Genomic DNA, 23,690 nt, shown 5'->3' on the forward strand with positions numbered 1-23,690 from the left:
ATGCTCTTGTTACATCCCGTATAGATTACTGCAACGCGCTCTATGTGGGGTTGCCTTTGAAGACTGTCCAGAAGCTTCAAATGGTCCAATGAATGGCAGCCACATTGCTAACAGGAGCAGCATTCAGGGAGCGTACAACTCTTCTGTCATGCCAGCTCCACTGGCTGCCAGTTTGCTACCTGGCACAATTCAAAGTGCTGGCTTTAGCCTATAAAGCCCTAAACTGTTCTGGCCCAATTTACATGTCTGAATGCATCTCCCCTTATGAACCATCTAGGATCTTAAGATTGTCTGGGGAGGCCCTGCTTTCGTTACTGCCTTTGTCACAAGTACATTTGGTGGAGACGAGAGACAGAGCCATCTCGGCCATGGCTCCTCGACTGTGGAATGCTCTCTCTATAGATATTAGATCAGCCACCTCCCTTTTAACATTCCGGAAAAAAATCAAGACGTGGCTTTTTGAACAAGCTTTCCAAATGCAGAGTAACTGACATAGGAAAATGGAACGATGACAATGAGACTGGACAACATTTGTAACAAGGCAACACTATGAAGTTATATTTTATTGATATGTTTAATTTTTATTATGTTATCTTATGATGTTGTAAACACTGAGTTTTACCCTGTTAACCGCCTTGAGTCGCCGGTATACTAATACAGTAAATAAATAAATCTACAAGAAGCATGTGGACAATTTCAACACAATGGAGGAGACCATGGAAATGAACAAAAAATGGCTACCATTATTTAAAAAACTCTAAAATCTCTAAAATCACTTGCCTATTTTCCAGATCCAACCAGTCCATACTTCAAGAAATAAAGTCTGACTGCTCATTGGAGGGAAGAATAGTAGAGGCCAAGATGAAGTACTTTGGGCACATCATGAGAAGAAAGGAAAGCGTAGAGAAGACAATGATGCTGGGGAAAAAGGAAGGAAAAAGGAAGAGGGGCTGACCAACGGCAAGATGGAGGGATGGATGGGATCCTTGAAGTGACTGGATTGACCTTGAAGGAGCTGGGGGTGGTGACGACCGACAGGGAGTTCTGGCGTGGACTGGTCCATGAAGTCACGAAGAGTTGGAAACGACTGAATGAATGAACAACAACAACATTTTCCAGCAGACATCACAACCTCTGAGGATTCCTCCCATAGATGTGGGTTGTTGTTGTTTCTGTCGTGTCAGGAGCGACTTGAGAAACTGCAATTTGCTTCTGGTGTGAGAGAATTGGTCGTCTGCAAGGACGTTTCCCAGGGGACGCCTGGATGAATTGATGTTTTTATCATCCTTGTGGGAGGCTTCTCTCATGTCCCCGCATGAGGAGCTGGAGCTGATAGAGGGAGCTCATCTGCCTTTCCCCGGATTCGAACCTGTGACCTGTCGGTCTTCAGTCCTGCTGGCTCAGGGGTTTAACCTGTGGGTGAAATGTCAGAAGAGAATGCTTCTGGACCATGTCCAGATAGCCCGGAAAACTCACAGCAACTCACATAAAATATTGATGGAGATCAACATTCTCTACATCTGACAGAGTACATGGGTGGCTATATTGTAACATTGGCTGATATTTTTATGAACAATACATTTCAGCTACTCTTCTACAAAGAAACAAGTATCATTGGCTTATTGTTTATTTTAAACTAGCTGTACCCGCTACGCTTTACTGTGGCCAATCTTCCCTCCCTCTTTCCCTCCTTCCTTCGCTCCCTCCCTCCCTCCTTCCTTCCTTCTTTTCCTTTCCTTCTCTCCTTCCTTCCTTCCTTCCTTCCTTCCTTCCTTCCTTCCTTCCTTCCTTCCTTCCTTCCTTCCCTCTTTTCTTTTCCTTCCACTTTCTCTCCTTTCTTCCTTCCCCACCTCTTTCTTTCCTTCCCCCTTTTCTTTTCCTTCTACTTTCTCTCCTTCCTTCCTTCTCTACATTTCTTTCCTTCCCCCTTTTCTTTTCCTTCCACTTTCTCTCCTTTCTTCCTTCTCTACCTCTTTCCTTCCCTCCTTCGCGTTTTGCTTTCATCCTTCCTTCTCTTTCTTTCCTTCTCTCCCGCTTTCTCTTTTCTTTCCCTCCTTCCTTCTCTCTCCCTTTCCTTCTTTCTCCCCTTTCTTCCTTTTCTACCTCGTTTTTTCCTTCCCCCTTTTCTTTCCCTTCCACTTTCTCTCCTTCCTTCCTTCTCTATCTCTTTCTTTCCTCCCCCCTTTGCTTTTCCTTCCACTTTCTCTTCCTTCCTTCCTTCTCCACCTTTCGCTGTTTTAATTTTAGAGGTTTTTTTTAATACTGGTAGTCCAAATTCAAATTCAAAATATTTATTTCAGTCATTGACCAGCACAGGAAATAGTGTCACTGGTAGTCAGATTTTGTTAATCTTCAACTCTAAAATTAAAACAGCAAAACAGCAGAGGGAAAACAATCAGGGACAGCTAATCACCTCTCAACAAAATATTGCTCCAAGCACTGCCAGGCTATCAAATGCTAATCAAGGTGGTCAGTTGAAACATTCACACCTAGCTCCAGTAGCTCCTTTGTCCCACCCTGGTCTTTCCACAGATATATAAACCCATTTTCCTAGTTCCAACAGACCTCACTACCTCCGAGGATGCTTGCCATAGATGCAGGCGAAACGTCAGGAGAGAATGCCTCTAGAACATGGCCATATAGCCCGAAAAAACCTACAACAACCCCGTGATTCCGGCCATGAAAGCCTTCGACAAGACATCCTAGTGGTTTTTGAGTAATGTTAATTATTTATTTATTTACTTTACTTTACTTTACTTATATACCGCTGTTCTCAGTCTGAAGGCGACTCACAGCGGTTCACAACAAATAAGAACAGCAAAAATTCAATGCTACAGTGTAAAAACAGTTAACAACCTAACATATTACATAATTAATCCCGCAAACAAACATTACATTTTTAGGTTCTTGTGGGTTTTTTCGGGCTATAGAGCCATGTTCTAGAGGCATTTCTCCTGACGTTTCGCCTGCATCTATGGCAAGCATCCTCAGAGGTAGTCACCTCACTACCTCAGAGGATGCTTGCCAGGCGAAACGTCAGGAGAAATGCCTCTAGAACATGGCTCTATAGCCCGAAAAAACCCACAAGAACCTAGTGATTCCAGCCATGAAAGCCTTCGACAATACATTACATTTTTATTTATATAGATGGTATATTAAATGACTACACAAAATCACGGAGGTTATTTTCTATTAGGCCAGTTTTCTGAAAGCATGTTGTTAATGTAACGATGCTTTGACAACATATTCAAAACACACACACACACACAAAATACAGAATTAGGCAATTTGGATACATAAAACTTCCCAAACTACACAACTATATGCTTCTATAGTGCAACTAAGTTACAACTATATATAACTACACAGTAGTATCTGGTTGCTTGAGTTACTATTAAAAACAGGTCTGGTACTATATATTCCAGACAAGGGCAAAGTTGGGCCTTTCCTTCAGGCGTTTTGGACTCCAACTCCCACAATTCCTAACAGCCTCAGGCCCCTTCCTTTTCCCCCTCAGCCACTTAAGCGGCTGAGGGGGAAAAGGAAGGGGCCTGAGGCTGTTAGGAATTGTGGGAGTTGGAGTCCAAAATGCCTGAAGGAAAGGCCCAACTTTGCCCAGGCCTAATACATCAAATACTATAGCGTACCAGAGACTTTGCATTGACTTGGTATGGATAGTGAAATAACAGTAATTAAAAGCTAAATTAGATCAAATGAAGACTGAATGTAACAGTTTTACAGCCTCCTTATATCATTTTTTGATATTCTATTGTGAGGAGTGAGGAAAAACATTTACCACAGGGTTTTCCCCCATTGTTTCTATGCCTGGAAAGTGTCTAAATAGCGCATTATATGTGTATTATATTGTATTGTATGTTATAATATATTCTATTTGTGGTCTCTATTGGAATATTAGAATATAATCAATGTTCTTGTGTCCTAAAGACAACCAAAGGAGAGCAAGGCTTCTTCCCTCCTCAAGCTTCGAAGGAACTAACGGTTTGCCCCCTCAACCGTCGCCTGGCTTTCAAATTCAAGTGATTGACAGCACCCTTCAAGGAAAGGGGCGGGGTTAAGCACAAAGGGGCGGGGTTAAAACCGCGCATGCGCTCTGGGGCCTTCAAGGCGTCACTCTCTATAGAGCTATATCAGTAGTTTGTGTGGCATGTGAGGGGGCGGAGTTAAAGCGCATGTAGGAACCTCAGCGCGCCTGCGCTCTGCAACCACACCATAGAGCTATGAAAAACAAGACATACCATCTGTTGTCCATTGACCATAGACAAGGCATGGGCAACTTCGGGTTCAGAATTGTGGGAGTTGAAGTCCAGAACACCTGGAGGGCCAAAGTTTGCCCATTATCAATTATATATTATTATATATTATCAGTAGTATCATATGCAACATATCAGTATTATATTGCACTATCATTATTATTATAACTATATATATTCTATTGTATTATTATTAATATTATATTATTATTATATATTATCAGTAGTATCATATTCAACATATCAGTATTATATTGCACTATCATTATTATTATAACTATATATATTCTATTGTATTATTATTAATATTATATTATTATTATATATTATCAGTAGTATCATATTCAACATATCAGTATTATATTGCACTATTATTATTATTATTATAATTATATATATTCTATTGTATTATTATTAATATTATATTGTATTACAATAATATTATTAATAACTAGCCATCCCCTGCCACGCGTTGCTGTGGCCCAGTCTGTAGATCTGGAAAATAAAGTCATGAGAAAGTATTGGTTTCTAATATATGTAATTTCTATATGCTTCTGGGTAAACAGTATTCCTTGTTGTTTCTATGTCAGTGTTGATGTGGAGATTGTCTGGTTTGCCCACCCTGGAACATGCAAGATATTGTCCTTCTTTAAGGGTCCCTTTCAAATCTATGATACTATATATCTCTCTGTGTGTGAATCATATCTATCTATCTATCTATCTATCTATCATCTATCATCTATCTATCATCTATCTGTCTGTCTGTCTGTCTGTCTATCTATCTATCTCTATCTATGGCTGGATGGCTCTTTATCAGGAGAACTTTGATTACATTTTCTTGCCCTGATGAAGGGAGTTGGATTGGATGGCCTTAAGTATTTTCTGTTGGTCATAGGGGTTCTGTGTGGGAAGTGTGCCTCGATTCTGTCATTTGTGTGGTTCAGAATGCTCTTTGATTGTAGGTGAACTGTGAATCCCAGTTACTACAACACCAAAATGTCAAGGTCTATTTCCCCCATACTTCATCTGTGTTCCTACTTGGGTGTATTAAGTGCTTGTGCCAAGTCTGGAACAGATCCATCATTGTTTGAGTCCACAGTGCTCTCTGGATGTCGGTGAACTACAACTCCCAGACTTAAGGTCAATGCCCATCAAACCCTTCTAGTGTTTTCTGTTGCTCATGAGAGTATTGTGTGTCACCTTTAGCTCAGTTCCATCATTGGTGTTCAGAATGCTCTTTGATTGTAGGTGAACTATAAATACCAAGAACTACAACTCCCAAATGACAAAATAAAAAAAATTGAGTGAAGGACATACATTGGATTGTTAGGTGTATTTTGTCCAAATTTGGTGTCAATTCGCCCACTGGTTTTTGAGTTCTGTTAATCCCACAAACGAACATTACATTTTTATTTATATAGATAGAAAATTTTCCTTCAATTTCCAGTCCTCTTTAGCCAGAAGTAAGCTGTGTCCTATGAAAATTATATTTTGAATTACAATCCTCAGAAGTCCTGACAATATAGGGGAATGTGGAAACTGTATTCTTGAATAAATGTCGTTAAAGATTAAGTTATGAATCGCATGTACAGTCTGCATCATTAAAAAAGTAGCTTAAACCATAAGACAACTTGAATATATATCTTATATTTGAACTGGTAATAAAATGTATTTGAGATTCAGCAGAAATAGGTCATCTGGAATTTAATATATAAGCAAATTTTGCTCTAGGAATAGAGCATAACAAAAAGTATGATGGGATTGGGTAAAAACCATTAAAATAAACAAAATCTGGCTACCAGTATTTAAAAAACTCTAAAAGCAGGACAGTAAATAAAGTGGAACACTCAAACAACAGAGGAATCCCAGACAAGAATCAATCAGAGCCACCAAACACCTCCCAACAAGGAATTCCCCCCGGCAGGAAGCAGCCAGACTTCAAAGCTGCAAGGCCATTAAATGCTAATCAAGGTGGCCAATTGCAACATTCATACTTGCCTCCAACAGACAAGAGTTCTTTCTCTGTGATTCTAAGAAGCAGCCAGGCTTTGAAGTTGCAAGGCCATTAAATGCTAATCAAGGTGACTAATTGCAATCTTCACACTTGCCTCCAACAGACCAAAGTTCTTTCTCTGTGATTCTAAGAAGCAGCCAGGCTTTGAAGCTGCAAGGCCATTAAATGTTAATCAATGTGACTAAATGCAACATTCACACTTGCTTCCAACAGACAAGAGTTATTTCTCTGTGATTCTAAGAAGCAGTCAGGCTTTGAAGCTGCAAGGCCATTAAATGCTAATCAAGGTGACTAATTGCAACATTCACACTTGCCTCCAACAGACAAAAGAGTTCTTTCTCTATGATTCTAAGAAGCAGCCAGGCTTTGAAGCTGCAAGGCCATTAAATGCTAATCAAGGTGACTAATTGCAACATTCACACTTGCCTCCAACAGACAAAAGAGTTCTTTCTCTGTGATTCTAAGAAGCAGCCAGGCTTTGAAGCTGCAAGGCCATTAAATGCTAATCAAGGTGACTAATTGCAACATTCACACTTGCCTCCAACAGATAAAGAGTTCTTTCTTCCATCTTGGACATCATTCCACAGTTATATAAACCTCACTTGCCTAGTTTCCCACAGACCTCACAAACTTTGAGGATGCCTAGCATAGATGTGGGCGAAACGTCAGGAGAGCACAGCAACCCAGGGTTGGGTAGTGTCCTGATATATATATTTACATCAATATTTTTGAATATAAAAAGTATAGAGACGAAGGGAAACGGAGACAATGAATTTTTGAGTGCTCATTACATTCTGTAATTACGACGGTTTTTTGTATGCGCTTTACTTCTGCCAATTACGACAGCATCCAACACTCACACCATATGGCAGCTAGAAGTCAAGCAAGTGCGCATGCGCAACTCGGGAACCCAGCTGGGCTCTGCGGGGGCGGAGAAAGAGAGAGCTGAACCAATGGCCTCACGGGGGAGGCTGACGTCAGCGACTACAATAATCAAGAAGGCAGCTGCCACGCCGTTCTCCAACAGCCCCGGTAGCTCGCCGTGATCGTATAGTGGTTAGTACTCTGCGTTGTGGCCGCAGCAACCTCGGTTCGAATCCGAGTCACGGCAGATGGAGGCTTAATTTTTTTTGGTTTTGTAATTTCACTAAATGGAAATATTTTCCAATATCCCATCTTAAAAGACAAAAATAAAGCTTAATACGTCTCCAAGATTAAAAACACAGCGTTTGGAGCAGGCATGGTTGTTTGGGAAGCCATTTTGCCAAGTTAATCCTGATTGTGCTGCAGGAATTGCTTTTTTGTATTTGTTTTGTGTATACATCCATTGCTTATATTTATCAATTATTTTTCGTCAATCAAAAAGGGTAAATTAGGCCAAACTAATCACAAATGAAGAGCTGCAGAGACCTAAAAGAATTGGGAGGTATTTAGAGTGTGTCTACACTGTAGATTTAATGCGGTTTGGTCCCACTTGGAACTGACATGCCTCAAAAGCTTATATTTGTCAATTATTTTTCATCAAAAAGGGTAAGTTAGGCCAATCTAACCACAAATGAAAAGCTGCAGAAGCCTAAAAGAATTGGGAGGGATTTAGTGTACATCTACACTGTAGATTTAACACGGTTTGGTCCCACTTGGAACTGCCATGCCTCAATGGCTTATATTTGTCAATTATTTTTCATCAGAAAGGGTAAATGAGCCAAAGCCAACTACAAATGAAGAGCTGCAGAGGCCTAAAAGGATTGGGAGGGATTTAGAGTGCGTCTACACTGTAGATTCAACGCAGTTTGGCCCCACTTGGAACTGCCATGCCTCAGTGTTATGGAATCCTGAGCGTTTTAGTTGGGTGGGAGAACATGAAGGACCTTTTTTCTCAATATTCCATTGCATTTAGATGTAGCGGTCAAAGCAGTATCAAACTGCGTTAACTTTATAATGTAGACACACTTTATATTATTATTATTATTATTGTTATACAAATAATAATAATAATTCTCTCCCGTAAGAGAGAAAAGTAGGATATAAATAAAGATTTATTATTATTATTATTATTGTGTTTATTTATTATAAACACAACAAGCAGAGTGATTTTGTCTGCTGTGGTCTCATCTTGTTGTGTTGTAATAATAATAACAATAATACAAATGGTGTCAGTAAAATAATAATACAAATAATAATAATAATAATAATAATAATAACAACAATAATACAAGCCTTTATTTATATTCCGCTTTTCTCTCTCACGGGAGAAAATAATAATTATTATTGTTATATGTATTATTATTATTATTACTATTTGAAACACAACAAGCAGAGTGATTTTGTCTGCTGTGGTCTCCTCGGCCCCTCTTCCTTGGTCGGCCCTTCTTCCTTTTGCCTTCCACTTTCCCCAGCATCATTGTCTTCTCTAGGCTTTCCTGTCTCCTCATGATGTGGCCAAAGTACTTCAACTTTGTCTCTAGTCTCCTTCCCTCCAGTGAGCAGTCGGGCTTTATTTCCTGGAGGATGGACTGGTTGGATCTTCTCGCAGTCCAAGGCACTCTCAGCATTTTCCTCCAACACCACAGCTCAAAAGCATCGATCTTCCTTCGCTCAGCCTTCCCTAAGGTCCAGCTCTCACATCCGTAGGTGACTACAGGGAAGACCATGGCTTTGACTAGGCAATGGATCTTGGTTGCCAGTCTGATGTCTCTACTCTTTACGATTTTATTGAGACTGGACATTACTCTCCGCCCAAGAAGGAAGCGTCTTCTGATTTCCTGGCCACAGTCTGCATCTGCAGTAATCTTTGCGCCTAGAAATACAAAATCTGTCACGGCCTCCACGTTTTCTCCCTCTATTTTCCAGTTGTCAATCATTCTTGTTGCCATAATCTTGGTTTTTTTGATGTCTAGCTGCAACCCGGCTTTTGCGCTTTCTTCTTTCACCTTGATGAGAAGGCTCCTCAGCTCCTCCTCGCTTTCGGCCATCAGAGTGGTGTCATCTGCATATCCGATGTTGTTAATGTTTCTTCCAGCAATTTTCACCCCAGCTTTGCATTCATCCAGCCCCGCACATCCACGCATGATGTGTTCTGCATACAAGTTAAAAAGGTTGGGGGAGAGTATGCAGCCTTGCCGTACGCCTTTCCCAATCTTGAACCAGTCTGTTGTTCCGTGGTCAGTTCTGACTGTTGCTCCTTGGTCCTTGTACAGATTCCTCAGGAGAGAGGGAAGAGGGCTTGGGATGCCCATCCCACTAAGAGCTTGCCACAATTTATTATGATCCACACAGTCAAAGGCTTTGGAATAGTCAATGAAGCAGAAATAGATGTTTTTCTGAAACTCCCTGCCTTTCTCCATTATCCAGCATCTGGATATTGGCAATCTGGTCTCTGGTTCCCAGGGGCGGCTTGTCCATTACGCGAAGTAAGCGGTCGCAGAACACTTTTTTTTGCCAGGGGCGCAGGGGTGCCTCTGTAAATGCCCCTCGACTGCCACTTGAGGAGCACCCCCTCAGCTCACAACAGCTCTAGCAGTCCGGGGGGAGCCTCAGCTTTCTTGCCTCACTGCCGGGTGATCCTCTTCCCAAAGGGGCTGGGCCCTTGAGCCTTGCCTAGCCCCTCTCGTTCCTGCTCCACCCGGCCACCGGGTGCGTGAGCAGAGCCAAAGTGGGCCAGGCAAGGGAGCAAATGCGGCAAGTGTAGTTACTGGGATGCATGGTTCACCTACAATCAAAGAGCATTCTGAACTCCACCAATGATGGAATTGAACCAAATATGGCACACAGAACTCCTACGACAAACAGAAAATATATATGAATGATTGGTTGCGGGGGGGGGGGGGGGCAAAATACTGTTTGCTTACTGTTGAAAATTACCTAGGGCCGTCTCTGCTGGTTCCTCTGCCTTTTCTGAACCCAGCTTGAACATCTGGCAACTCTCGCTCCATGTCTTGCTGGAGTCTTCCTTGCGGGATCTTGAGCATTCCCTTCCTGGCATGAGAAATAAGGGCCACTGTATGGAAGTTTGAGCAGTCTTTCGCATTTCCCTCGATGTTCCTCTTGTCCGCAGTAGTAGATCTGGTGGTCATCTGATGTGAAGTGGCCCATTCCAGTCCATTTCAGTTCGCTGACCCCCAGAATGTCTATCTTTAGTCTTGACATCTCGCCAATAACAACATCCAATTTGCCCTGGCTCTTAGATCTTACATTCCAGGTTCCTATGGTGTGTTGATCTTTAGAGCATCGGATTCGCCGTTCACCTCCAGTACCGATAATATTAATAATGTAATAATAATAATACAAGTCTTTATTTATATTCCGCTTTCGTCTCTCACAGGAGAGAATAATAATAATAATAATAATAATAATAATAATAATAATAATATGTATTATTATATGTATTATTATTATTATTTGAAACACAACAAGCAGAGTGATTTTGTCTGCTGTGGTCTCATCTTGTTGTGTTTCAAATAATAATAACAACAATAATACAAATGGTGCCAGTATAATAATAATACAAACAACAACAACAATAGTACAAATCTTTATTTATATCTCCCTTTTCTCTCTCATGGTAGAAATAATAATAATAATAATAATAATTTGTATTATTATTATTTGAAACACAACAAGCAGAGTGATTTTTTTTTTTGCTGTGGTCTCATCTTGTTGTGTTTCAAATAATAATAATAACAGTAATACAAATGATGCCAGTAAAATAATAATACAAACAACAATAATAATACAAGTCTTTATTTATGTCCCCCTTTTCTCTCTCATGGGAGAGAATAATTATAATTATTGTTATATGCATTATTATTATTATTATTATTATTATTATTATTGGAAACACAACAAGCAGAGTGATTTTGTCTGCTGTGGTCTCCTCGGCCCCTCTTCCTTGGTTGGCCCCTCTTCCTTTTGCCTTCCACTTTCCCCAGCATCATTGTCTTCTCTAGGCTTTGCTGTCTTGTTGTGTTTATAATAATAATAATAATAATAATAATAATACAAGTGTCAGTAAAATAATAATATTATTTATTTATTTACTTTACTTTACTTTACTTGTATACCGCAGTTTCTCAGCCCAACAGGCGACTCAACGCGGTTTACAACAAGGGTAAAAAATCAATCAAACAATATACAATTTAAAATCATTAAAAGCATAGTACACACAATAATAATACATCAATAACAGGCCCATAACATCTCGTAACTAGAATCGTAATCCAATCCATCGTCCATAATTCCGTTCCTATATTCATCATATTCATTGCGCTGTTTATCCGAATGCTCGTTCAAACAGCCAAGTTTTTAATTTTCTTCGAAACACCATTAGCGAAGGGGCTGATCTAACCTCCGTGGGAAGGGCGTTCCACAGCCGAGGGGCCACCACAGAGAAGGCCCTGTCCCTCGTCCCCGCCAGCCACGCCTGTGAAGCTGGCGGGATAGAGAGCAGGGACTCCCCAGAAGATCTCAGGGTCCTGGTGGGCTCATAGGCAGAGATACAAACAACAACAACAACAATAATACAAGTCTTTATTTATATTCCGCTTTTCTCTCTCACGAGAGAAAAAGGTATGATAGCGACGCGCAAAAAAAAAAGCAGTGGGGGGCTTGGAGAGTGGCCTGTGAGGGGGCGCGTTCACACGTGACGGCGCTGGGGAGAGGCAGAGACGCGTGTCGGGGAGGGGGCGTGGCTTGGGAGGCATGGGCGGGGCCGGCCGAAAGCGGCGGCGGCGGCGTCTCCGGCCACTCCCCTCGTCGTGGGCTTGGGCCGGGAGCATGGCGCGCTGGTTCCGGGACCGGCTCCTCTTCCGAAAGCCGCCGCCGCCGGAGCCCGATTACAAGCAGCCCGGCCCCGAGGAGGAGGAGAGCGAGGAAGGCGGGGAGGAGGAAGCGGAGGCGAAGGGCTCTCAGCCGGACCTGGTGGCCGCCTATCGGCTCCAGAGGGAGCGGGACTTCGAGGACCCCTACGCGGCCGAAGGGAAAGGCGAGCCGGGCGCCGCTCTCCCGCCACAACCACCGCCGCGCCCCGGTCTGCCGGCCAGCCAAGGGCGCCGCTGCCGCTCCCCCAGGAGGCGCCTGATCCGGGTGGAGGCGCAAGCAATGGCGGCCTCGGATGCCTTCTCCTCCCGGCCCAGCCAGAGGAAGGTGCCTGCCTCTTGGGGAAGGGTTCGGGTTTCGTCTCCGGGTCCCTTCTCCCACACAGCCAGCATTGAGGCAGAAAATCCCACGGTATCTGCTTTGAAGCGGGTTATCTCAGAGTCCACACAGACAATGCGGGATTTCCTGCCTTGATATTCTGGGATAGAGGGCCTCCCTTAGCAAGAGGCTGGGGATGATGGGATTGGGATGCTTTCTAATGGGAGCCACATTGAGACTGTTTATTTAGAGAAAAAGCAGGATGTAAACAAACATAATAAACACAATAATAATAATGATAATAATAATAATAGAGTGGCTGGGGATTATTATTATTATTGGGATGATGGATTGGGATGCTTTCTAAAGTAAGCTACATTGAGACTCCTTATTGGGAGAAAAAGCAAGATGTAAACAAACATAATAAACACAATGATAATAATAATAATAATGATAATAATAATAATAAATAGGGTGGCTGGGGATTGTTATTATTATTATGGGGATTATTGTTGTTATGATTATTATAAGGATGATGGGATTGGGATGCTTTCTGATGTGAGCCACATTGAGTCTCTTTATTTAAAGAAAAAGCAGGATGTAAACAAACATAATAAACACAATAATAATAGAATGGCTGGGGATAATGGGATTGGAATGCTTTCTAATGGGAACCACATTGAGAATCCATATTTAGAGAAAAAACAGGATGTAAACAAACATAATAAACACAACAATATTGAGTCTCCTTATTTAGAGAAAGAGCAGGATGTAAACAAACATAATAAACACAATAATAATAATAATAATATTAATAATAATAATAGAGTGGCTGGGGATTATTATTATTATGGAGATTATTATTATTATAGGGATGATGGTATTGGGATGCTTTCTAATGTGAGCCACATTGAGACTCCTTATTTAGAGAAAAACAATGTAAACAAACATAAGAAACACAATAAACACAATAATAATAATAATAATAATAATAATAATAGAGCAGCTGGGGATGATGGGATTGGGATGCTTTCTAATGGGAGCCACTTTGAGACTCCTTATTTAGAGAAAAAACAATGTAAACAAACATAAGAAACACAATAAACACAATAATAATAATAATAGAGCAGCTGGGGATGATGGGATTGGGATGCTTTCTAATGTGAGCCACATTGAGACTCCTTATTTAGAGAAAAAACAATGTAAACAAACATAAGAAACACAATAATAATAATAATAATAATAATAATAATAGAGCAGCTGGGGATGATGGGATTGGGATGCTTTCTAATGTGAGCCACATTGAGACTCCTTATTTAGAGAAAAAACAATGTAAACAAACATAAGAAACACAATAAACACAATAATAATAATAATAATAATAATAATAGAGCAGCTGGGGATGATGGGATTGGGATGCTTTCTAATGGGAGCCACTTTGAGACTCCTTATTTAGAGAAAAAGCAGGATGTAAACAAACATAAGAAACACTAATAATAATAATAATAATAATAATAATAGGGTGGCTGGGGATTGTTATTATTATTATTATAGGGATGATGGGATTGGGATGCTTTCTAATGGGAGCCACATTGAGTCTCTCTATTTAAAGAAAAAGCAGGATGTAAACAAACATAATAAACACAATAATAATAATAATAATAGTGTGTCTGTGGATGATGGGATTGGGATGCTTTCTAATGGGAGCCGCATTGAGACTCCTTGTTTAGAGAAAAAGCAGGATGTAAACAAAGATAATAAACACAACAACAATAATAGACACCCTCTGGTATTGATAGTCCCCAAAGCCAATGAGGGGGGTGCTTTTTTGGACTGTCACGCCCAATTATCGATAATCCCCAAAGTCAATGAAGGGGTGCCTTTGTGGACTGTCACTCCCACCAGTAGGAAGTTTGAATCCGGGGAGCGAGATGAGTTCCTGCTGTTAGCCCCAGCTTCTGCCAACCTAGTGGTTTGAAAACATGCTAATGTGAGTAAGAAGTACCACTCCAGTGGGAAGGTAATGGCACTCCATGCTGGCCACATGACCTTGGAGGCATTTACGGACAATGCCGGCTCTTTGGGTTAGAAATGGAGATGAGCACCATCTCCCAGGGTCGGACACGACTAGATTTAATGTCAAGGGGAAACCTTTACTTTTTTGACCCTCCTGTTCTTCTGCCAAACTTTCAGATGTTGATCTTGGATGACTATGCAGATCCCTTCGACACCCGGCAAGAGGCCGGAACCAGTCCAAAAGGGGAGCAGGAAAGGGCCAGAAGCGAAGGCTACATGGAGCCCTATGAAGCGCAGCGGTTGCTAGCCGGTAAGCGCTTTGTTTGACCCTCCGTTTGTGGGGATGAACTCTTACGGTGCATCTATACCAGGCATAGGCAAACTTTGGCCCTCCAAGTGTTTTGGACTTCAGCTCCCACAATTCCTAACAGCTAGTTGAAATGCGTAAAGGTCCCCAAATTCAAGGCCAGAATGAATCCAAGTGGGATATTAAAAAATAAACATCACCATCATCATCATAGGATTTATTTATTTATTTGGTTCCAGAGATCCAGAAGAAAGGCTCCAAGGATGGGCTTGCCTCTCCGAAGCCTTTGCACTTGTACGATGTTCCTTACGAACCATCTGAGAACGGCACAGACCCAGGCCCATTGCCTGGTGCCCCATGCCGATATTCGTGGCTTCCAGAAGACGACGAGCGGCCGCCAGAGGAATACGATCAGCCTTGGGAGTGGAAGAAGGAGCGGATCTCCAGAGTCTTTGCCGGTCAGTCACAAAAGGGTGCAAAAGGTAGTTTGGAGTAGGAGGAAGGAGGGAAAGAATGAGATTCTTACAGGCACGGGGAAATTTCAGCCCTCCAAGTGTTTTGGACTTCAACTCCCACCATTTTTAATAGCCTCAGGCCCCTTCCTTCTCCCCCTCAGCCACTTAAGCTGACCTAGAGATGCATAGAGTTGTAGTGGAGGACCTAGAGATTAATAGAATTATGGTGGCGGACCTAGAGATTCATAGACTTGTAGTGGAGGACCTAGAGATTCAAAGAATTGTAGTGGAGGACTAGATATTCATAGAATTGTAGTGGAAGACCTAAAGATTCATAGAATCGTAGCAGAGGACCTAGAGATTCGTAGAATTGTAGTGGAGGACTAGAAATTCATAGAATCGTAGTGGAAGACCTAGAGATTCCAAGAATTGTAGTGTATGACCCTAGAAATTCATAGAATTGTAGTGGAGGACCTAGAGATTCACAGAATTGTAGTGGAGGACCCAGAGATTCATAGAATTGTAGCGGAGGACCTAGAGATTCATAGAATTGTAGCGGAGGACCTAGAGATTCATAGAATTGTAGCAGAGGACCTAGAGATTCATAGAATTATAGCAGAGGACCTAGAGATTCATAGAATTGTAGTGGAGGACCTAGAGATTCATAGAATTGTAGCGGAGGACCTAGAGATTCATAGAATCGTAGTGGAGGACCTAGAGATTGATAGAATTGTAGTGGAGGACTAGATATTCATTGTAGCGGAGGGACTAGGGATTCATAGAATTTTAGCGGACGGCCTAGAGATTAATAGAATTGTGGAGAACCTAGAGATTCATAGAATTGTAGTGGAAGACCTAAAGATTCATACAATCGTAGCGGAGGACCTAGAGATTCATAGAATTGTAGTGGAGTACTAGAAATTCATAGAATTGTAGTGGAAGACCTAGAGATTCCAAGAATTGTAGTATATGACCCTAGGGATTCATAGAATTGTAGCGAAGGACCTAGAGATTCATAGAATCGTAGCGGAGGACCTAGAGATTCATAGAATTGTAGTGTATGACCCTAGAGCTTCATAGAATTGTAGCAGAGGACCTAGAGATTCATAGAATCGTAGCGGAGGACCTAAAGATGTATAGAATTGTAGTGCAGGACCTAGAAAATTCATAGAATTGTAGTGGAAGACCTAGAGATTCCAAGAATTGTAGTGTATGACCCTAGAGATTCATAGAATTGTAGTGGAGGACTAGAAATTCATAGAATTGTAGTGGAAGACCTTGAGATTCATAGAACTGTAGCAGAGGATCTAGAGATTCATAAAATTGTAGCGGAGGACCTAGAGATTCCAAGAATTGTAATGTATGACCCTAGAGATTTATAGAATTGTAGCGGAGGACCTAGAGATTCATAGAATCGTAGCGGAGGACCTAGAGATTCATAGAATTGTAGCGGAGGACCTAGAGATTCATAGACTTGTAGTGGAGCACCTAGAGATTCAGAGAATTGTAGCGGAGGACCTAAAGATGCATAGAATTGTAGTGGAGGACTAGAAATTCATAGAATTGTAGTGGAAGACCTAGAGATTCCAAGAATTGTAGTGTATGACCCTAGAGATTCATAGAATTGTAGTGGAGGGCTAGAAATTCATAGAATTGTAGTGGAAGACCTAGAGATTCCAAGAATTGTAGTGTATGACCCTAGAGATTCATAGAATTGTAGTGGAGGGCTAGAAATTCATAGAATTGTAGTGGAAGACCTTGAGATTCATAGAACTGTAGCAGAGGATCTAGAGATTCATAAAATTGTAGCGGAGGACCTAGAGATTCCAAGAATTGTAATGTATGACCCTAGAGATTTATAGAATTGTAGCGGAGGACCTAGAGATTCATAGAATTGTAGCGGAGGACCTAGAGATTCATAGAATTGTAGCGGAGCACCTAGAGATTCAGAGAATTGTAGCGGAGGACCTAGAGATTCATAGAATTGTAGCGGAGGACCTAGAGATTCATAGAATTGTAGCGGAGGACCTAGAGATTCATAGACTTGTAGTGGAGCACCTAGAGATTCAGAGAATTGTAGCGGAGGACCTAAAGATGCATAGAATTGGAGTGGAGGACTAGAAATTCATAGAATTGTAGTGGAAGACCTAGAGATTCTAAGAATTGTAGTGTATGACCCTAGAGATTCATAGAATTGTAGTGGAGGACCTAGAGATTCATAGAACTGTAGAGGAGGACCTAAAGATTCACAGAATTGTAGTGGAGAACCTAGAGATCCACAGAATTATAGCGGAGGACCTAGAGATTCATAGAATTGTGAATTGGCTTCTCCTAGGTTTCCAAAGCATTGAGCCATGGCAGTTAAAGTGGTATCAAACTAGATTCATTCTGCAGCGTAAATACATCGCCAAGATTCCCAAGCACCATTTTGTAAGAGAGCTATACTATATCTTCCCTGAGGGGGAAAAGGAAAGGACCTGATGCTGTTGGGAATTGTGGGAGTCCAAAACACCTGGAGGGCCCAAGTTGTCCCATGCTTGTTCTAGGAGCTGTGGCCCAGACAGAAAACTTCTCAAAGCTTTGAAACTATGCAATCAGAATTCCCTCCAGAAGTGTTTCCTTTCTCTCCAAATGGTTCATCCAGTTGAGATCGAAGGGAACCAGGAGTTGCCATGGCCGCCCCCAGTTGGACAGCTGGACAGCAATACAAACCACTCGGAGGTGGAGGGATCCCTTGCCCCTCAGAACATTCGCACCCGATGCCAGTCTGCAAGCACTCCGCCAAACCTCCAGAACGCCAGTCCCAGTTCCCCCGATGCTGCAGCCACGTCTAATTCCTTCGAGTCCGGCGGTGGGTATCCTTAAGCCACAGGGTTTCTAAATGGGAATGTTGATATTATAACCACTCAGACAATCAGACCGTCTAGACAAGGAATGAGAAATTACTAGAGGGGGGTAGGGTGGGGGTTGCATCGATCTGGAGTCTAAATTTATTTATTTATTGTATCTGGAGCGAACCAAGGGTATTTTGCAACCAAGGGTATTTTGCAAACTTGGCAGTTTTCTGTGTGCCCAGGAGGGAGTCTCTCATTTGGTATCAACCATTGACTGAGGTTCTGGGTTTGGGCCTGCCACTTTTTGGACTCTCGCTTGCTGAGGTGTTCCTGCGAGTGTCTCTGTAGATCTTAGAAAACTATTTCTTGATTTAAGGTATTGGAGTGCTGGATGATATCTGAACAGGGGATGGGCCGGAGATGTCACTGCCTTGATTCTTTCATTATTGGCTGCTACTTTGGCAGGCTTAACTTTTGCAGATTTGAAAACGCTAAGTAACAAATTTGGAAAATGTTCCGTTCCTGGTTTGAAAGTGTTTATTTCCTGGGTTGCTGTGAGTTTTCCAGGCTGTATGGCCATGCTCCAGAAGCATTCTCTCCTGATGTTTCGTCTACATCTATGGCAGGCATTCTCATAACCTCTGAATCAGCCAGGCATTGAAGCTGCAAGGCTTTGCAATGCTAATCAAGGTGATTAATTGCAACATTCACATTTGCCTCCAACATACAAGAGTTCTTTCTCCCACCCTGGACATTCCCCAGATATATAAACCTCACTTGCCTTGTTTCCAACAGACCTCACAACCTCTGAGAATGCCTGCCATAGATGCAGGCGAAACATCAGAAGAGAATGCTTCTGGAACATGGCCATACAGCCTGGAAAACTCACAGGAAGAAAGAACTCTTCTCTGTTGGAGGCAGGTGTTAATGTTGCAATGAATCATCTTGATTAGCATTGCAAAGCCTTGCAGCTTCAAGGCCTGGCTGATTCAGAGGTTGCAATTGGCCGCCTTGATTATTTATTTATTTGCGACATTTATATGCCGTAAATAAATATATAATAACCGTATTATATATTACTATATTGTACTACACCATTATATTGCAACATTATTAGTGATATTACATGTAATATACAATATGTAATTATAGTATTGTATTATTATTAGTATTGTATTACATTATAATATTATAAATATTATATGTATATACAATATATTATATTATATCATTATTAAAGCACAGGAGACAAGATGGTAACTGTACCCCCTCCCCCCTTCTCATTAGCATGTAATGACCTAGCAGTTTCAAGGTCTGGCTTCTTACTGCCCGGGGGAATCCTTTGTTGGGAGGTTATTAGCTGGCTCTGATTGTTTCTGGTCTGGAATTCCCCTGTTTTTGGGTGTTGCTCTTTATTTACTAATTGACTCCACTTCTCCTTACTACAATTTCAAGCTCCAAGTTTCTTGTGCCTTGTCTTGTTGACCTGCCTCGCAAATTATTATAGCTCTTGAAGGCCCTTCCAAAATGTCTTCTTCCCTTTCTGATGTTCATCTCATGACCCTCCATGTTTCTCCACCCAAGGCCAAGCAGCACTGACGAACCTGCTGCCAACTTGCATGGAGAAGACTGGCAGTGCGTGTTGGTCGAGCGTGGAGCATGGGCTGGCTTTTGGGGAGCGCGTCAACCCCGCTTTGCCGCTGGAGAGCCAGGCGTGAGTAGGCTCTCCAAGGAGCTGCAATGGCATGCAACCCAGTTCCCCATTCCCGCTGTGTTCTTTTTGGAGGAGGAGTGGTGGGAGCCAATTAATAGGCGAGGGAAGCGGTGTTAGAAGCAGTTCGGGGGCTTAAAATGATGGGCCACATGCTTCCCTAGGATGCGGACGCATGCCGCTTACATATTATTAGCTCCGTTTTCATAGACTGCTTCTCTAGTTGACGGTGAAGCAGCACCACAGAAGTAGGACTGATTGATCTCCTCCTCCTTCTTCTGCAGGTGGTACCATGGGACCTTGAGCCGGGTTGATGCCGAAGGGCTCCTGCGGCTTTGCAGAGAAGCCAGCTACCTTGTGAGGAACAGCGAGAGCAGCCATGACGCCTTCTCCCTCTCCCTCAAGTGAGTGAAGTAAAAGACATCCTAAAGTTATATTAAGATTTGTCGAAACTGTAACTCGTGAAGCTTTATACCTCAGGAGAAGAGAACTCTGAAACCATTAAGACCCTTCCATACTCCAAAAAAACTTGTTCTTATTTTAGTAACTCAAGTCTCAGGGTATTATTTCAAGGGGGGGAAAACCCCGCTACACACCAAAAGAAGCACTACAAAGTGGTAGCAGTGAATCTATTTGAAAATAGGGGAATCCATTGCTAAACTAAATAGGAAACCCTTATTAGGTTGTTGTAGTTTTTTTCGGGCTATATGGCCATGGTTTAGAGGCATTCTCTCCTGATGTTTCGCCTACATCTATGGCAAGCATCCTCAGAGGTAGTGAGGTCTGTTGGAACCAGGAAAAAGGGTTTATATATCTGTGGAATGATCAGGGTAGGACAAAGGACTCTTGTCTGCTTGAGCTAGGTGTGAATGTTTCAACTGACCACCTTGATTAGCATATAATGGCTTGACAGTGCCTAGAGCAAACTTGTTGTAATTTTAGAGTTTTTTTTAATACTGGTAGCCAGATGTTTCAACTGACCCCCTTGATTAGCATTTGATGGCCTGGCAGTTCCTAGAGCAAACTTTTGTTGAGAGGTAATTAGATGTCAATGTTTATTTCCTCTTTGTTGTTTTTCTGTTGTAATTTTAGAGTTTTTAAATACTGGTAGCCAGATTTTGTTCATCTTCATGGTTTCCCCCTTTCTGTTGAAATTGTCCACATGTTTGTGGATTTCAATGGCTTCTCTGTGTTGCCTGACATGGTGGTTGTGAGAGTGGTCCACCATTTCTGTGTTCTCAAATAATATGCTGTGTCCAGGTTGGTTCATCAGGTGCTCTTCTATGACTGATTTCTCTGGTTGAAGTAGTCTGCAGTGCTTTTCATGTTCCTTGATTCGTGTTTGGGCACCCTTATTAATTGGTGGCAGCATAGCCTAGTACCTCACAGATGGTGGCAGCATACTAGAGTGAATATCAGACAACGAAGAGGAAGCCTTTACAACCCTCATATATATTGTAGCTTTGGCTGAGTCATTGCATCCATTTAACCCTTTCAGTGCTTGACTCATATTTTTGTAATTAAAAATATCTAGTTAATTTTGTAATTTTTTTCTGACATTCCTTCCTTTAGGAGCAGCCAGGGCTTCCTCCACATGAAGCTCTTGCCGACGGACGACAACAAGTTCGTCCTGGGCCAGCACAGCCCTCCCTTCGACAACGTTCCGGAAATCATCCACCACTACGCCAGTCACAAGTTGCCCATCCAAGGGGCAGAGCATATGTCCTTGCTCTATCCAGTCACCACACAGCCTTCCAGTTGCCTTGCGGCTGAGCAGTGATTTTGGAGGAGAACCACAAACTGGTGTGTACTGGGACCAAGCAGGAGTGGGACTTCTGGACTACAGTTGGCTGCAGTGGTTGGGAGAAGAGGAATCTAAGGAAGGTTATGGTTGGACGTCGTAGCCAATTAAAACGGGACAAATCTGGGACTCCGGATACAAGAACCTTTCTGCCTTGTGATGTATTTGCATTGATACTTTGCATGCTGGACTCCCGTTTAGTTGGCCTATTCACCTATTGCGATGAGAAGGATCAATACTCAGACTGGAGATGATGTATTTATTTGGCACCGTGAATGTGTCACAGAATCCTCCCTGGTTCTGCTTATTGGCTGCGGTGTCCGCAGGCTTGAATGTTGACATAATCCAATGTCGCATCAGAATGGACATTTATTTATTCAAACTGGAATTTTCCAATTGGAAAAAAAACTACACTCCATTGCCCAACATATCATCCTTTCTGTGTACAGAATAACAAGAGAAGTGTGCCTCATTGTTGATGCATTTGATCAAGAGAGAGGAAGCAGCCAAGTTGCCGAAACTCTGCCTGATTTCAGAAATGTGCTCCTAACTATATTTCAACTATATTCTCTCTCTTGCCAGACTGCCATTTGGTGCAACATATGCCCAGCTAGGAAGATCCTCAGAGTTTTCTGTGAGCAGATTGCAATGGCAATGGGATTTTTCATTTTGGCAAGTCTGTGGATTTACGAGGGTTGAATGAAAAGTAATGCCTCCACCTTCATTACTTGGGTTTGGATAGGAATATTTTAATAAATCAATCGTGGAAATAATCCTTAGAATGTGCTCTTTAACTACAAATATTCACTTTTCGGCATAATCACCAGACAATTGGGAAACATTTCTGCCAATGATGAACAAATTTTCTGAAGCCGTCACAGAAGAAGTCGACACTCTTGTTTCCGCAACCCATCGTGCACAGATCTTCCGATAGCTGAGGAAAGCAATAATGTGACCCACACATTCTTGTGAAATGCTAATTATGCTTGAAATTTCTCTCCGAGTGATACAACGATTGTCCTGAATCAATCTGTCAACATTTTGCTTGTGAAACTCGGTGGTTGTTGTCACAGGATGTCCAACTCTTTGTTTGTCACGCTAGTTAGATGTTCCCACCTCAACATCTTTAAACTTACTCGCCCAATGACCCACAGTACTCACATCAACACAATCACAATCAACAGTTTGCATTCTCTGATGAATCCCCTTTGGGTTGACACCTTCTGCAGTCAAGAATTCAATGACTGCACATTGCTTAAGTCGCATTGACCGATTGTCTGCGCAGGGTTCCATACTTTGCACTTTAACAACACAACCATTCAATGCTAAGGCTTCCCGCCAAAATAGAACTGTAGAGGAGAGTCTACTGAACAAGCCAGTACTTGCCACATACCAATACTGACATCTGTTGAGGAGTTACGAAGGTGGAGGCATTACTTTTCATTCAACCCTCGTAAGACACTGTTGGATGGCACACTTGGTTCCTGTAGCTGACTGTGATATCTCTGGTGGCTTTACTGAATATGCCCAAACCTGGCAGCTCTCTGGAATGTGTGAATGGACTGCAACCAGCTCTCCTGGCAACTGGACAATTCTGGACGACAGGTAGATGAGCCCATCATCCACGAAAGGTTCCAGGTTCAGTCCCTGGCATCTTCTCCGGAGGACCAGGGAAGGAGGCAATGGAAGAGACTTCTTCAGGGCCAGATGGCTTTGCAAAAGGCAACTTTCTGTGTCCCTGTGATAAAAGCATTTTGCATGCATCAGGATCTTTATTATTCCCTATTTACCCAGGATGCGTTGTGAAGCCTTTGTTTCATACCAGTCAGGGAGACTTTTGTTCCTGGCTTCTATCTATATGAATAAAAATGTCATGTTCGTTTGTGGGATTAACATAACTCAAAAACCACTGGGCGAATTGACACCAAATTTGGACACAATACACTTCGCATGCCGACGGGTGACCCCCATTCATAAAAACACTGATAAACACAGCAGAAGAGACTTAAAAAGCCAATTTTTTTAAAAAAAAATACATTACAACACAGGCGCATAACCACATAAATACACAAATATATGCACACATACACAAATATATACCCACACAAACACATATACAGACTGGGCCACAGCAGTGCATGGCAGGGGA

General features: G+C 42.1%; 1 protein-coding gene and 1 non-coding gene across 2 annotated transcripts; both read left to right on the forward strand.

Annotated features, from left to right (window-relative positions):
* The first annotated feature begins 7,324 nt into the window (after nt 1-7,324).
* TRNAH-GUG (transfer RNA histidin (anticodon GUG)) lies at nt 7,325-7,396 on the forward strand. The gene has a single exon. It is a non-coding gene; the product is annotated as a tRNA-His (tRNA).
* Nucleotides 7,397-11,982: 4,586 nt separating this feature from the next.
* SHF (Src homology 2 domain containing F) lies at nt 11,983-23,423 on the forward strand. The gene is made up of 7 exons (XM_060755335.2): nt 11,983-12,426; nt 14,611-14,743; nt 14,980-15,198; nt 17,840-18,046; nt 19,614-19,743; nt 20,025-20,144; nt 21,313-23,423. Exons 1-7 carry the CDS (start codon nt 11,983-11,985, stop codon nt 21,518-21,520), a joined length of 1,461 nt encoding a protein of 486 aa, XP_060611318.2. The 3' UTR covers nt 21,521-23,423.
* The last annotated feature ends 267 nt before the right edge of the window (nt 23,424-23,690 follow it).

This window comes from Anolis sagrei, chromosome 9, assembly GCF_037176765.1.
Source record: "Anolis sagrei isolate rAnoSag1 chromosome 9, rAnoSag1.mat, whole genome shotgun sequence".
In the NCBI taxonomy this organism is placed as follows: domain Eukaryota; kingdom Metazoa; phylum Chordata; class Lepidosauria; order Squamata; family Dactyloidae; genus Anolis; species Anolis sagrei.